This window comes from Jaculus jaculus, chromosome 11, assembly GCF_020740685.1.
Source record: "Jaculus jaculus isolate mJacJac1 chromosome 11, mJacJac1.mat.Y.cur, whole genome shotgun sequence".
Lineage (NCBI taxonomy): Eukaryota > Metazoa > Chordata > Mammalia > Rodentia > Dipodidae > Jaculus > Jaculus jaculus.
The window spans coordinates 14857774-14871479 of NC_059112.1; the positions used below are offsets into that span (position 1 = coordinate 14857774).

General features: G+C 54.4%; 1 protein-coding gene across 3 annotated transcripts in view; it reads right to left on the reverse strand.

Moving 5' to 3' along the window:
* Pdgfra (platelet derived growth factor receptor alpha) overlaps positions 1 to 12178 on the reverse strand; it is a 58600-nt gene extending 46422 nt beyond the window's left edge. Inside the window, exons 1-3 of one of the 3 annotated variants that reach the window (XM_045161702.1) lie at positions 11941 to 12178; positions 2454 to 2517; positions 180 to 497 (exon numbers count right to left, since the gene is read on the reverse strand). In XM_045161702.1, the coding sequence (XP_045017637.1) occupies positions 180 to 497; positions 2454 to 2505 (370 nt within the window). In that variant the 5' untranslated portion in view covers positions 2506 to 2517; positions 11941 to 12178. Of the gene's footprint in view, positions 1 to 179; positions 498 to 2453; positions 2518 to 8169; positions 8260 to 9101; positions 9209 to 11940 lie in introns of those variants that run through there. The other 2 variants (XM_045161704.1, XM_045161703.1) reach the window with 2 other exon arrangements.
* Between the last annotated feature and the right edge of the window lie 1528 nt (positions 12179 to 13706).

Here is a 13706-nt window from a genome sequence, read left to right on the forward strand (position 1 = left end):
TCGAACTCACAGCGATCCTCCTACCTCTGCCTCCCTAGTGCTGGGATTAAATATGTGCGCCACCATACCCAGCATCTATTTTTTTTTTTTTAAACAAATTTTAACACAGTGAAAAGAAAAGCAGGGCAGGAAGCAGCTCGGCCCAGAGACCCCCCCCACCCACCCACCTTGCCACTCACCTGGCACGTAGATGTAAATGTGCCTGCCTTCAAATTCGCCCTCATCTAGCTGTGTGTGGTTGTAATAGCAAGAATACAGGCCCGTGTGGATGGCCGAGGCGCGGATCACCTCCAGCACCGTCACAAAGAGGCCACTGTTGTTCTCCTCGTTTCTGATCTGCACATTGGGGTCCTCTTCCTCAGACGTGGGGTACTGCCAGCTCACTTCACTCTCCCCGAAGCACCGCAGAGAAAAGGATGAATTGAGGTGCACGACCTTCTCGCTCTCGTTGGGGAGGAGGGAGGGCAACAAGCGCTGGCAGGGGATGAGGCTCGGCCCTGTGAAAGGAAACGGGCACTGAATGGGATGTGCCAGAAAGAGCGGGCCTCACCCAGAGCACTGAGGGATGCCACAGTAGCGTCTCAGACGAACAACGACCATTTCTCTGCCAAGTTCCATGGGTCTGGATGCCCATGAAAGACCCCCCATTATAACAGCCACTGCATCTGCTGAGAGAAGCAAGTGTTCCAACGTTCTCCACAGCCCCGCTGCCAAACTCGCCCCCCCCCAGATTTGCCCCTCCAAACACTCAAATGGATAGAGGACATCTGATTCCAATTCCATATTTCACACTCTCTTACGGTGTGACCATAAAATATCCAAAAGTGGCTTGGGCCTCAAGCACATATGGCTCTTAAAAAGCCCGGGTGTGGTGGCGCACCGCCTTTAATCCCAGCACTCGGGAGGCAGAGGTAGGAGGATCGCTGTGAGTTCGAGGTCCCCCTGAAACTGCAGAGTGAATTCTATGTCAGCTTGGGCTACAGCGAGACCCTACTTTGAAAAATCAAAAGAATAAACAAATAAATAAACCACAGCTTAAGAGGCCAGGCATGGTGGCACGGGCCAGTGCCTTTAATCTCAGTCCCAGGGAGCCTGAGATAGGAGGATCACTGTGAGTTCGAGGCCAGTCTGGAGGTACAGAGTGAATCCCAGGTCAGTGTAGGCTAGAGTAAGACCCCACCTTAAAAAAAAAAAAAAAGAATTAATAACATTTCCCAGGAATCATCTATCATACCCGAAGAGAAGAAGAAAGTTGGCTTTGAGATTCTCAAGCAATGTAAGCATCTTTCCAGGTCTGATTTGATGGTATATCATAGACAAGAATGTTCTGGAGTGTGTGTATGTGTGTGCTGATTGAATCCAGAGCCTTGTGCAAACAAGTAGACAAATAGACAAGCACTTAACCACTAACCTGTACCCCAGCCCTATTTTCATTTTTGTTTTGTTTGGGGCTTTTTTTTAAAAAAATTAAACATATTTTATTTATTTGAGAGAGAAAGAAGCAGAGAGAATGGGCGCACCAGGGCCTCCAGTCATTGTAAAAGAACTTCAGATGCGTGCACCTCCTTGTGCATCTGGCTTACCTGGAGAATTGAACCAAGATCCTTTGGCTTTGCAGGCAAATGCCTTAACTGCTAAGCCATCTCTCCAGCCCTGTTTGGGGCTTTTAGTTTTGTTTTTTGTTTTTCGAGGTAGGGTCTCACTCTGGCCCAGGCTGACCTGGAATTCACTATGTAGTCTCAGGGTGGCCTTGAGCTCACAGTGATCATCCTATCTCTGCCTCCCGAGTACTGGGATTAAAGGCGTGCACTACCACGCCCGACTTTATGTTTGGGGATTTTTTGAGACACAATCTCACTCTAGTCCAGGCTGCCCTCAAACTCACTGTGATCCTCCTACCTCCAGCACCCAGAGTGCTGGGATTAAAAATATGTACCGCCAGACTCAGCTCCCTCTTTTCTTTTCTTTTTTTTTTTTTTTAATTCTAAGGCAGGGTCTCACAAAGTTGCCAAGACCAGCCTTGAACTCATTCTGCAGCCCTTGAATTTCGAATCCTCCTGATTCAGCCTCCCAAGGAGCTGGGATTGCAGGCCTGCACCACCAGGCCTGGCAAGGACTGTCCTCCTCCTCCTCCTCATTTTCTTTGAACATGCTTGAGCTGAGCTGGGCCCCCTCTACTGGAAGCCCATGTCCCGAGGCAACATAGAGGGCAGCGGGCAGGTGCAGACAGCGCTTCAGTGGCCGGATTGCTCACATCCTCAGACCAGCCCTGGAGGATGTTCCTTCGGAAATGGCATCAGCGCAATACAACTAAGGCCCTGACAGCTCTGGTCACTCTGGATACTGGTCCGTTCTTTCTTTCTTTCTTTCTTAAATGTAATGGATCCAGGGCATCACATTCAACGTGGGGACAAGTTCCAAGGACAAGGGACTAAGGGGATGAAAGTACGTACCTGTGAGGAGACAGCTGAGGAGGACCAGGAAGGACGCGTGGGGAGTCCCCATCGCTCTGGAAAACTACAAGAGGCAGAAACCAGACAGAAACATGATTAGCTGGAGCAATGGCTTAGCAGTTAAGAAGCTAGCCTGCGAAGTTAAAGGACCCAGGTTCGATTCCCCACAACCCACGAAAGCCAGATGCACAAGGTGGCGCGTGCTTCCAGAGTTCATTTTCAGTGCCTGAAGGCCCTGGTGTGCCCATTCTCTCCCTTTCTCTCTTAAATATAAATAAAAAAAAAATAATAAAGCACTTTAACATTTTAATTTTTTTTTTTAAAAAAGAAACATGATTAGCCAATAGAAATGACCATGTAACCTAGTTCCCCACACGCTTACACATGAAACATGGTGATGGCTTCACTTTGGTAGGAAAATGCCCCACTTTAAAATCCACAATTAAGGGGCTGGAGAGGTGGCTCAATGGTTAAGATGTCTGTCTGCCTGCAAAGCCTGACAGCCTGGGTTTGCTGCCCCAGTACCCACGCAAAACCAGATGTACAAATTAGTACATGCAGCCGGGCGTGGTGGCGCACGCCTTTAATCCCAGCACTCAGGAGGCAGAGGTAGGAGGATGGCCGTGAGTTCAAGGCCACCCTGAAACTACATAGTGAATTCCAGGTCAGCAAGACCCTACCTGGGAACATCAAAAAGAAAAAAAAAAGAGAGAGTAACACTGTCACGTAGTTGATGTTAAGTGGTCGTAGAGGCCCAGATAAGTGTAACAAATGACTTAAAATCACAGAGGAGGCAGAACCAGGCTGCCAACACAAGGCCATGTTTTCTCCACTCCAGTGTTCCAGCATCCGGGGATTCCCTGATGCCAGCTGGAGCCCTGATCCTTCTTTGCCCGCCACAGTGGAAGAAACCCAAGTGCAGAGTGGTCAACCGACTACAGTCCATCGCCCTAGTTGGCCAAGGATATTGGCAGGTGACGGGGGAATGCAGGTTCCCCACACGGTGGCAATGACAACCGACAGCCACACAGGGCTCCAGAGGCAGGCTAGCGGCCTGATTTACCATAATTAGCAGCGAGGGCCCATGTGTTAGCACGTCATACACATTTATCAGCCTCCCACTGATAATCCACTTGGCCAACTTCAAAGTGGGTCCCCAGCGCCAGCTTGCCGGCCCGGGGGTCTTATCACATTCTCATCCTGCATTTCTTCATCGAGGCTGGCCAGCCGCGGACCTTTTCAAGTCCTGCTACACTTAAGAGAAGGACTCCCCGCAGCTCACTGACATCGCTATTCCAAGCCCAGCCGGGGCCTCACAAATTTCCTTCTGCACGTCCAGATACGGTGGACACACTGCCAGGGACCATGATTTACTGACATACAGAAGTGGACAATGAAAACAGGGCCTCTGAGCGAGTGATAATGATACAAATAGTGAATATCCACATGTGTTTGCTGAAGATTTCAAACCCTCATGTCTGATAAAAGCAATTCCCTGGCTCAAAAAGCTGTGTGCTGGGCTGGAGAGATGGCTTAGCGGTTAAGCGCTTGCCTGCGAAGCCTAAGGACCCCGGTTCAAGGCTCGGTTCCCCAGGACCCACGTTAGCCAGATGCCACAAGGGGACGCACGTGTCTGGAGTTCGTCTGCAGTGGCTGGAAGCCCTGGCGCGCCCATTCTGTCTCTCTCTCTTTCTCTCTGTCACTATCAAATAAATAAATAAAACGAACAAAAAAGAAAGCTGTGTGCTATTGTTCATTTGCAAGGAAGATAATTTACTCGTGAATAATTACAGAGTGTCCCCCCACCCACCCACCCAGAGCCCAAGGAGAGAGACAGGGGCTCTCCTCACTCATAAGCCCTGGGCTAAGGCTCTCTGAGAGGGGATCTTGCTCTGGCCAAGGTGTGGTCTCAGCCACTCCAGGGATGAATGCAATTCTTTCGCTAGTCCACCCAGCGTAGAGGAGCTACAGGTCAGATGTACAAGACACAAGTAACTCAGTCACAAATTCTGACGCATTTGGCTCTGTGAGCAGCTGAGGACAAAGCACTTTTTTTTTTTTTTTTTTTTTTTTGCAGGGAAGAACAGGTTTATAAACATTAATTAGCCTGTGGTGTGTGGCGGGGTCCATAATCCCAGCATTCAGGAGGTAGAGACAAGCTGGTCAGGAATTTCAAGGCTGACTGTACTGAGTGCAAAGATAATTTGGGCTACATGAGTCCCTGTCTCAAAGATAATACTAAAAATCATTTTTTAAAAAATCATTATTTCTTTTTAATTTTTATTTATTTGTTTGCATGTGTGTGGGCACACCAGGGTCTCTTGCCACAGCGAACCAATGCCAGATGCTTACATCCCTTTTTGCATCTGGTACATGCTGGGGAATGCAACCCAGGCCAGCAGGCTTTGCAAGCAAGGAACTTAACTGCTGAGCCACTTTACATGCCAACTGTAAGTTACACTTGAGTCTCCATCCTCCTTATTCATAATTCCAACTTATTTGCCACAAGTTAGAGAAACATGCATGGATACAAACTGTTCACTCTGATGGAGGTGCGGTTTTACCCTCAGACCTTCTCTCAGAAGACACATGCCAGCCGGGCGTGGTGGCGCACACCTTTAATCTCAGCACTGGGGAGGCAGAGGTAAGAGGATCACCATGAGTTCGAGGCCACCCTGAGACTACATAGTTAATTCCAGGTCAGCCTGGGCTAGAGCGAGACCCTACCTCAAAAAAAAGAGGAGGAGGAGGAAAACATGCCAATAACATTGGATTAGGCTCTGGTCCCAAGCGTGCCACTCCATCTCTCTGAACCGCCCTCTGTCTCTTCTTTCATAGATCGGAACAAATAATCCCTGACCTGCCTGCCCAACTGCTCCATGCGAGGGCGAACTTATACTAGTTTAATTGAATTTACTAACTGAATTACCCAGTTCGGTTGAACTGAAGTGAGCTGGGTGCCATACCCTCGTCACTTTCAGGCTGGCGAGCGCTCTCTCTCGAACGGGGGGTTCTCCTGCCTCAACATTGCCCTGCCACACCCTACGCTTTAGTGAATAGCTCCTCCTGAAAGTGACTCGCAAGTGACTCAGTAACCAAAGGCCACAAGCAAAACCGGCGTCAACAAAAAGCAAACAACACAAGGACATGGGTCAGCTTGCCATCCCCAGGACACGGTGCCTGCAGTCCACTACCAAACCACTGGATACTGGATTTCACCCCACCCTGTCGGATTACAGACCACAGGAGGCTCTCACTGCCTCGGGAGCCACTGATGACCTCAAGATTTAGATTTCAGAGGTCTGGTTAATTTCAGCTCTCCAGAGTTAATTCTAACTGTGAAAATTACACATCTTGCCTTTTTCCCTGCAACGTTCTACTGGAGTCTCATAACTTCGGCCCCGGTGGCGGCACAAATGCAGGTCTGCCATGGTGCCAACGGCTGTGTTTTCTAGCCCAGAGTGTTTTTCCCAGGACCTGCACCCCACCAGGGCCTGGGCTGTTGTTTTTATCTGTGAGCATACCCGTTAGACATTCCAGTGAGGGGTGGGGGCAGGAGCATTCTTACACCCCAGCGTTTTATAGCCAAAAATGAACTCACAAACCTTTCTGCTCTCCCCAAGCCAGATACTTAGCCATGAGAGAAATAAGTGGTGCTTTCTTCCCAATGTCAAGAAACTGAGCCGGGCATGGTGGCGCACACCTTTAATCCCAGCACTTGGGAGGCCAGAGGTGGGAGGATCACCATGAGTTCGAGGCCACCCTGAGGCTACATAGTGAATTCCCGGACAGGTCTACTCTCCTAATCAGATGTGGTAGGTAAACACTGTTCATGACATAAATGTAAAGGAGTAAACAATAAATATAGTAGCCAGGCGTGGTGGCACACACCTTTGATCACAGCATTCGGGAGGCAGATAGGAAGATTGCCCTGAGTTCAAGGCCACCCTGAGACTACATAGTGAATTCCTGGTCAACTTGGGGCACAGCAAGACCCTACCTCGAAAATTCAAAATAAAAGGAAAAAAAAATGCTGGAGGGTTGAGAGAGTTCTTGTCCAGTATGTGAAGTGGGTTGGGTTTAATCCAACCCCCCCCAAAAAAAAAATTAAGTTAGAAAACTATGCAAACGTCTACAAGATAAATGTTTCCGTCCAATGATTCTTGAATCTCTTTATAGCAAAACTGGCCATCGTTTTGGAGCTCCTAAAAGATGGAAGGAGGCTTGCTCACTCTCCACGAAGCCCACTTAGAGGATCGTGCAGTTCTCCAGCGTGGTCAGCAGATGGCAGTGTTGGTCCAAGGACGTGTGTCTTAGGCTTCACCGAGATGAAGGCGCCACTTAAGACCCATTCTGACCAGAGGAGGGGAAAAAAATGTTCTCAACTTTTATTTTATAAATCTCTTTTCTTGGGCTTGTACATTTAGGTTTCTGGGTGGCCTCCGCTGAAGGCCGCGACGTGGAAGCAGAGACAACACAACTACTGCTGAAATGTCTAAAATCTTGCAGCCCCAGCAGACTTCGGCGAGGGACCGTTACTATCATGACCATCACATCCATCATCTCGGTTATCACCGATGCCGAGAGCGGCCGAGGGAGTCGGGATGACCCCACTACCCAGGCCAGGCTGCAAAGATTTAGCAGGACGGTCCACTCGGGTGTGCGGGAACCATCGCTCTAGGCTTTCCGGTCCCTCGGGTCCAGGAGTCCACTTGGGCCACGCCAAGGGGGGGGGGGGGACCGCGACGCCTTTCCTCGGGAGTGTTGTGGACAGTGCCTTTGTCACCGCTCAGAAACCCAAGCAACCCGGCTCTAAGGAAACTACTGCTCACTACGCACAGCAATGCAAGCTCGTAAAAAAAGGGGGGGGGGGAGGCTGGAGAGATGACCTAGTGATTAAGGCGCTTGCCTGCAAAGCCAAAGGACGCAGGTTCAATTCCCCCAGGACCCTCGTATCCCCAGATGCACAAGGTACCACATGCGTCTGGAGTTTGTTTGCAGCAGTTGGCTTGCCCTGTCTATCCATCTATCTCTCTATATGCGTCTTTCTCTCTCTTTGTCTCTCTCAAATAAATAGAAATAAAATATTTTTTAAAAGACCACAGCGACAGGCCCCAGGGGGGGCACATGGAAACTTGCGCGAGGGTTGTAAGCGCGCAGGGCGGTGACTGTTCCCCCACCCCACCCCCGAGGACGCGCGGATCTTCACTAAAGTATAGTGGACACTCCCATCTCTCTAACGCCAACCGGGACCCTCGGCCATCCAAGTGCCTCTCAGGCCCACCAAGTGCCCTGACTACTCAAGGGTCGGGTGTCAAGAGACACCCCCAGGTTCTAGGCATCCCTCCCCCCTCCCTCCTTGGATCCCAGAGCGCCGCGCTCGGCGACCCCGGAGCGCCGTGGACCGCCCGCGGCTGGAAGGATGCGGGGCGCGCTCGGGGAGCCCGCTAGAGGGCGCGGCAGCTCCGCCGACCTTACCCGGCTGCTCCCGCCGCCGCCGCGGCTCAGGACGCCAGGTCCCCCGACAGCGCAGCGGGGACCGCGGATCGCAAAGCTGATCCGGGGAGGTTCCGCGTGGGCTCGCTCAGCACCGTGACCCCGACATACATAAACACGCATGCATGCATGCACATAAACACACACTGGCCGCTCCCACTCCCTCCCCCCTCCCCACCCTTCCCACCCCCCGGCCCTCCGTGGCTCGATCGATCGCTACCAGATTGGGGACGACCCTTGGGTCCCACGTCCCCTGCCCGCTGCGCTCGGAGCCTCAGGGCTGCGGCGCTCCGCGCACCACTCTCCGCGCTGGCGCTGTTTTCAACTGAGACCTGAGAGGGGGCCGGGCGGGGTGGGGAAGAGAGGGGGCGGGGGGAGAGAGGGTGTCGGGTAGGGCAGGGCTGAGGGGAATCGGGGGACCATGCAGGGGGGAGGGAGAGGGGTTTGGGCAGGATGGGGGGTGAGAGGGGACCTAGTAGGGGGATAGGGGGAGAGGGGGGCACCGGGCAGGATGAGGGGAGAGAGAAGGGGCCGGGCAGGGGGAACGGAGCAGGATTGGGGGGAGAGAGAGGGCTGGGCAGGATGGGGAGGGAGGGGACCCGGCAGGGTGGAGGGGAAAGGGGCCCAGGGTTTAAGATTACAGGCGAGCGAGCACCAGCGCCTCCTATGGGCCGGCCGAAGAGTCTCGGCACTGCCCGCAGCTACCAGCGCGAAAGCTGGGGCCAGTCGAGCCTCACCTTTGCCGAAACTCGGTCATCAGTGGCCGCGCTGCCCCCGCGCGCCCCTTTCGCTGGCAAGGGAGGGCGAGCTAGCAAAAGGAGGCGGGGGCGGACCAGCTCCGAGCCCGAGGCTCTCTCCTTATCCCCTCCTGCGATCTTGTTCCCCAAACCCATTCGCGACTCGCCCATGAGTGTTAAAACAAAAGAAAATGCCCCAGGACCGTTTCAGCGAAAATTAAGAAGCGAGCACCAGCAGAGGTCCGGACCCGTCGCGAAAAGCAGCATGTCCCGACCCCCTTCGTGCCGACACGGGCGCGACTCCACAAGTCCCCCCCCACACACACACACACACACACTCGGCCTCTCCTCCCCGGGGCTAACACTGCGGGGGGGACCCCCAGGGCTGGACGGGTCCCCGACACGGAAACCGCACCTTTCGGTCACCTATCCAACTGTTGGCTCTCCGATCTGGAACGGCCACTTTCCCATCAGCTACGTGGTAACCTGGATGCAGGCTCTCTGAGGGACACAGAGAGAGAGGAGTCCCACCCACCGAGGTCTGCAGGCAGACGGCTGGCCACCACGTCCCCGGGACGCGCGCCGCCCACGGCCTGTCCCCAGGAGGCAGAAAACGGGCCCGCCTCGGCGCCAGACGCGTTTGCAGCTGGAAGCCCGGCCCGAAGCCCCTCCCCTCCCCCCTGCATCCCTCGCAGCCCGCGCCCCGGGAAAGAAAGGAACCCCGGGGCCGGCCAGGAGCTCCGAGGCCCAGTTCTGCTTCAAGTCCCTGCGGATCCAAGGACCGGTGCAAAGCCGGGTCCCAGGACTAGCGAGGGTCCCGTCCCTACGGCTCCCCTCTAGGAGTCGCCTCTTCCCACCCCCCCCCAAGCTCCCGCTAGCAAGGGACAGCGGTACTTAAGGTCAGTCCAAAAGCAGGACGGCGCGAGCGCTTGGGACTGAACTGGGCATCCAAGTGAGACCTGCGTAGGCCCCTTCGGTTGGGGAAGAAATCCTCATCCAGAGGGCTGGGGAAGGGAAGAGGCTTGGGAGACAGGGGATGCGTCTCTAGGATCCCAGGAAGCCAGAGAGAGAGAGGGAGGAGAAGGAGGGCGAGAGATGATGCTCGCTCCCCAGGGCGCTCCTGGCTCCCCTCCCGCGGTCCAGAGCTCAGAGACAGAGCTGGCCGGTGACCTGTGCAGCTAAAGACTGTCGCGCCTGGCTTGGCTCTACAGGCCTCCTCCTGCCTCAAAAAGCTGCCTAGTGCTGATCCGAAACGACCGAGGCGAAGCAAGTCAATCCAAAAACATTGAGCAATTCAGCCACGAAGCCAGAAAGCCATTTCCCACACCGCCCAGCCGGGAGCTTTTCCGGACGCAGTGCCCGAAGCTGGGCCGCCCAGACACGACGGGGGGCTGTTCACGCTGTCCTCCCCACAGCCTGGGTCTTCCTCCCACCCGCGACGGTGAACTGAAGGACAAATTCCCGGGGTGGACACATTCAGTGCGTCTTGAGATCTCAGCAGGGCGTGGGGTGGAAATGGGTTCCAGGCCAGGCGCTCTGGCTGGCTACGGGAGGGGACCGGCTGCAGACAAAACAGCCTAGCATTTTCTTCCTGACCAAGGCACAACACCAAGTCACCGACGGTCCAGTACACCTATTCCCGAGCTTCTGGCTCCGTCCAGCAACGTACTGGGATCGTGCCACATTCCCTTTAAAACTGCCAGCCGGCCGACACCCTTTCCAAATCGCACCACCTATGCCAGTCGTTTGCAAAGCCAAGTGAAAGACGCCCGCTTCCCCGGGTGGAGTTAAATCTCACGTGAATAAAACTGCTCTTTTTTTTTTTTCCATGACGCTTAGACGGCTGGAGGAAGATCTGTAGGGTGTCCCGATCCGGGTTCGGGGTAGAGAAAAGGCGTCTCTGGAAAGGATGGGCTCAAGCCGCGGATGTACTGCAACCCCGGGCGCAGGGGCGCATCGGAGGGGGTGCCCGTAATTGGGAAGCGTGGCCAGTTGACTTCTCACCGTCCGGGGCTTACCTGCGCCAAGTCTGCCTGTTTGGTACAGTTCCTGACTTCTTTTACAAGAAGGCCACCAGCATTTCGAGGAGGACCTCGCCTCTTTTCTACCGGTGGCCAGGGGCAGAGCTTGGTGACCCACCTAGCCTCCGGGGCTGCACAGGAAAAGATTCCACGGACAGGAGGCGAGCCGAGACGGGTGGGGGCTGGGGACCACAGCTTTCAATCAAGAAGGCCCCTCGGAGTGCGGCTCCAAATTCCTCAAATCCCAGTTGCTGGAATGCGAGGCAAAGACGACGTCGACGACTTCTTCACTCCGGGGCCAAATGTGTTTGTCATTATTCCAGAGCGGTGGCCCGCGCCACCACCGCCGCCACCGGCGTCGCCTCGGGGAGGGAGAGAGGAGGGGGGGGCGCGCGATCCGAGCGCCCTGGGAATCACGCGCTCGCTCCGCTCAGCATCCAACTCACCGGGCCAAGGGTTCGAGAGCTCCCTAGACTCCCCCCTCACCCAAGCTCACGCCCTTCGGCTGGTCCTGACTCTGGACCCGCCTGCCTCCGGGCACCAGAGCCGTCCAGTAATCATTGCTCGCCATCCATCGCCTCGCGCCATGTGCACCCGAGGCCCGCACCCCTCCAGCGGGCACCCCTCACACCTTCCTCCGTACCCCAAGTCCTTTCCCGCGTCCCCATTCCTCTCTGAGACCATTCTCTCCCTACCCTTCCCGGCTGGGGTGCCCCCCCACACACACATTACCAGCTCCAGCGCTGTCCCCGCCAAACCGCGGGCGACGAAAGAAAATAGTCATTAAAAACCTGTCGCCTTCTAGGACCACTGCCAAGCTCAGGGCAAACACCTCGGCCTCCACTCCACTCCCAGTATGCACGAATGCCACCCCCACCCAAGAAGGGGAAAAAAAAAAAAAAACAACCTCAAAAATGTAAGCCTAAACAATTTCTTTGGGAGATCATAAGCTTGTTAGAAAAACACTGCTTTCAAAAATAGGTCTGCAAATGTGTGTTTTTTAAAAAAATAAAATAAAAATCTCCAGACTTACTAACTCTAGTCTCCCCCCCGCCCGCCCCTCCACCATCACCACTAGTAAAGTTTATTCAGAATAAATTACTCTCTGGACGCATAACTGGAATTCAGCTATTTCCCCCCCCTCCTCGCCCAAAATTTGAAGTTACTTCGTTTCTTCCAGCCCCAGGATCAGATCAGGAACTTCCTTCAGAAACCAACATCATTTTCCCTTACCTTCTCCTCCCGTGTCACTCTGCAAGGAGGGCCCTTTGCATGGAGCCCAAAGTAAGCCCAAGGCCTCCAGCCCTCCTCCTGAAGTTTCTGTTTTCTCTCCTTCTAGCTCCCAAACTGTAATGGGCTCAAAAACCGCGTTTTGTAATTGATTCAATGTTATAGTCCATCCTTCTAAAACTAATCATTTGCTCAAAGTAAATAGTTGTCAGGAAATGAACCCCCCCCCTTGACCTCTTCAAAATAAAAGTCTCTCTCTTGGACTCCTTGAGCTCAGAATGGCCCTAGCTCCAGATTTCAGATTTCGCCTTTTGCTCTTTTTTGCTCTTACGCAATCAGGGGGTCCAGTCCCAACCCCCCAGACTTCGACAACAACTGGGGGCGGGAGAGCTGGGGGGGGCGGCAGGCGGGGAGAAGTAAACCAGATGGGGTGGGGGTGGCTGAAGGGGGAGGTGTTGATGCTTTGCCGGGAAAAGAGGTTTCTTTGGTGAAATTGCAAACGGCCGGTCATTTGCAAGGATGAGTTTTGCCTCCCAATTTTGGGGGGGGGGGGCAATATTTTCTCTGAAAAGACGGGAAAAGGAACACATACAATTGCAGTTCGTGCCCCCTCCCCATCCCATCCCTCCAAGTAGATAAATTTGGAGTTCAGAAAGTTTTCCTTCGGTGAGATACCCAACCCCCCCGGGAGGTGGGGGGCAGCAGAAATCTGCCAGCGGTTGGGTCGTCTTGAACCAGGGGGTCTTTAGGAGAAGGTGTCGCGTACTTGCTAATCCTTTAATGGGATTAGGAAACTGTTGAGTCTAATAAGACGATGATGGGTTTTTGAAAGACTGGGGTCCTGAGATGGCGTGCAAACATCCCGGGGCTCTGCGTGCGTTTGGGGACGGTCGCCTGCTGGACGACCTTTACCCCGGCGGAGTCACTTATCAAGTCGTGCCTTTGTGGTTTTCTTTTTTTTTTGTTTTTTAAATGGGGGGGGGGCGCGGTTATCTGGGCGAGGCGATCCCTCGCTTCTTATCTCCCTACGCAAAAGCTCTGGCGAGGGGCTTCGGCGTGTCTGCGCCCAAGCTGCTAACTCCGCATCGACCAGGACGGCTGCGTTCGGACCCTCCCCTACGTCCCGCCCCAGCGAGTGGGTAGGACTCGACCAGAGCTCTGGGGTGGAGAATCGAGCCACAAACCCCGGACACCAACCCGAAGGGTTTTTGGACACGACGATCCTGTCGTCGAGGGAAAGGGGGCGCCAACACTCCAAGAACCGGACCTGGGCGAAGCGGGGCTTCCCACCGCCGGCTGGGGGGAAGGGAGGGGACGGGGAGCGCGAACGACTCTCTAGAGCTCCGATTTTTGAATCGTCTCTTTTAGGGGGTCGGGGGCGGCCCTTTACCCTCCTCCTCCTCCAGCGGCATCTCGCGCGCGCCAACCCTCGCAGGAGGGGCAAAGGGGGACCGTGGCACGTCGAGTAACCTATCACTTCCCTCACCGGGAGAGTTGAGGACACAGGGCAGTGGACACAGACGAGGGTCAACGAGAAGCTCCCCAAGGCCCAGGGGGTACTGAGGACAGGACCACGGCTGGAGGGGGAGAGGAGTGTCACCCTTAGAAAAAGAGCTGGCACTAAGCTGGGGTCCCTAGCTCTGCGCGCCCGCCTCTCGTGCGTCTCCAGCCCGGGTGACTGCCTTTCCTATTACTTCCACATGTGCCTTCAGGAAATCATTGAAGGCGAATCTATGAACAGCCTCTTGTTCGGAATGCTAGCAGGATAC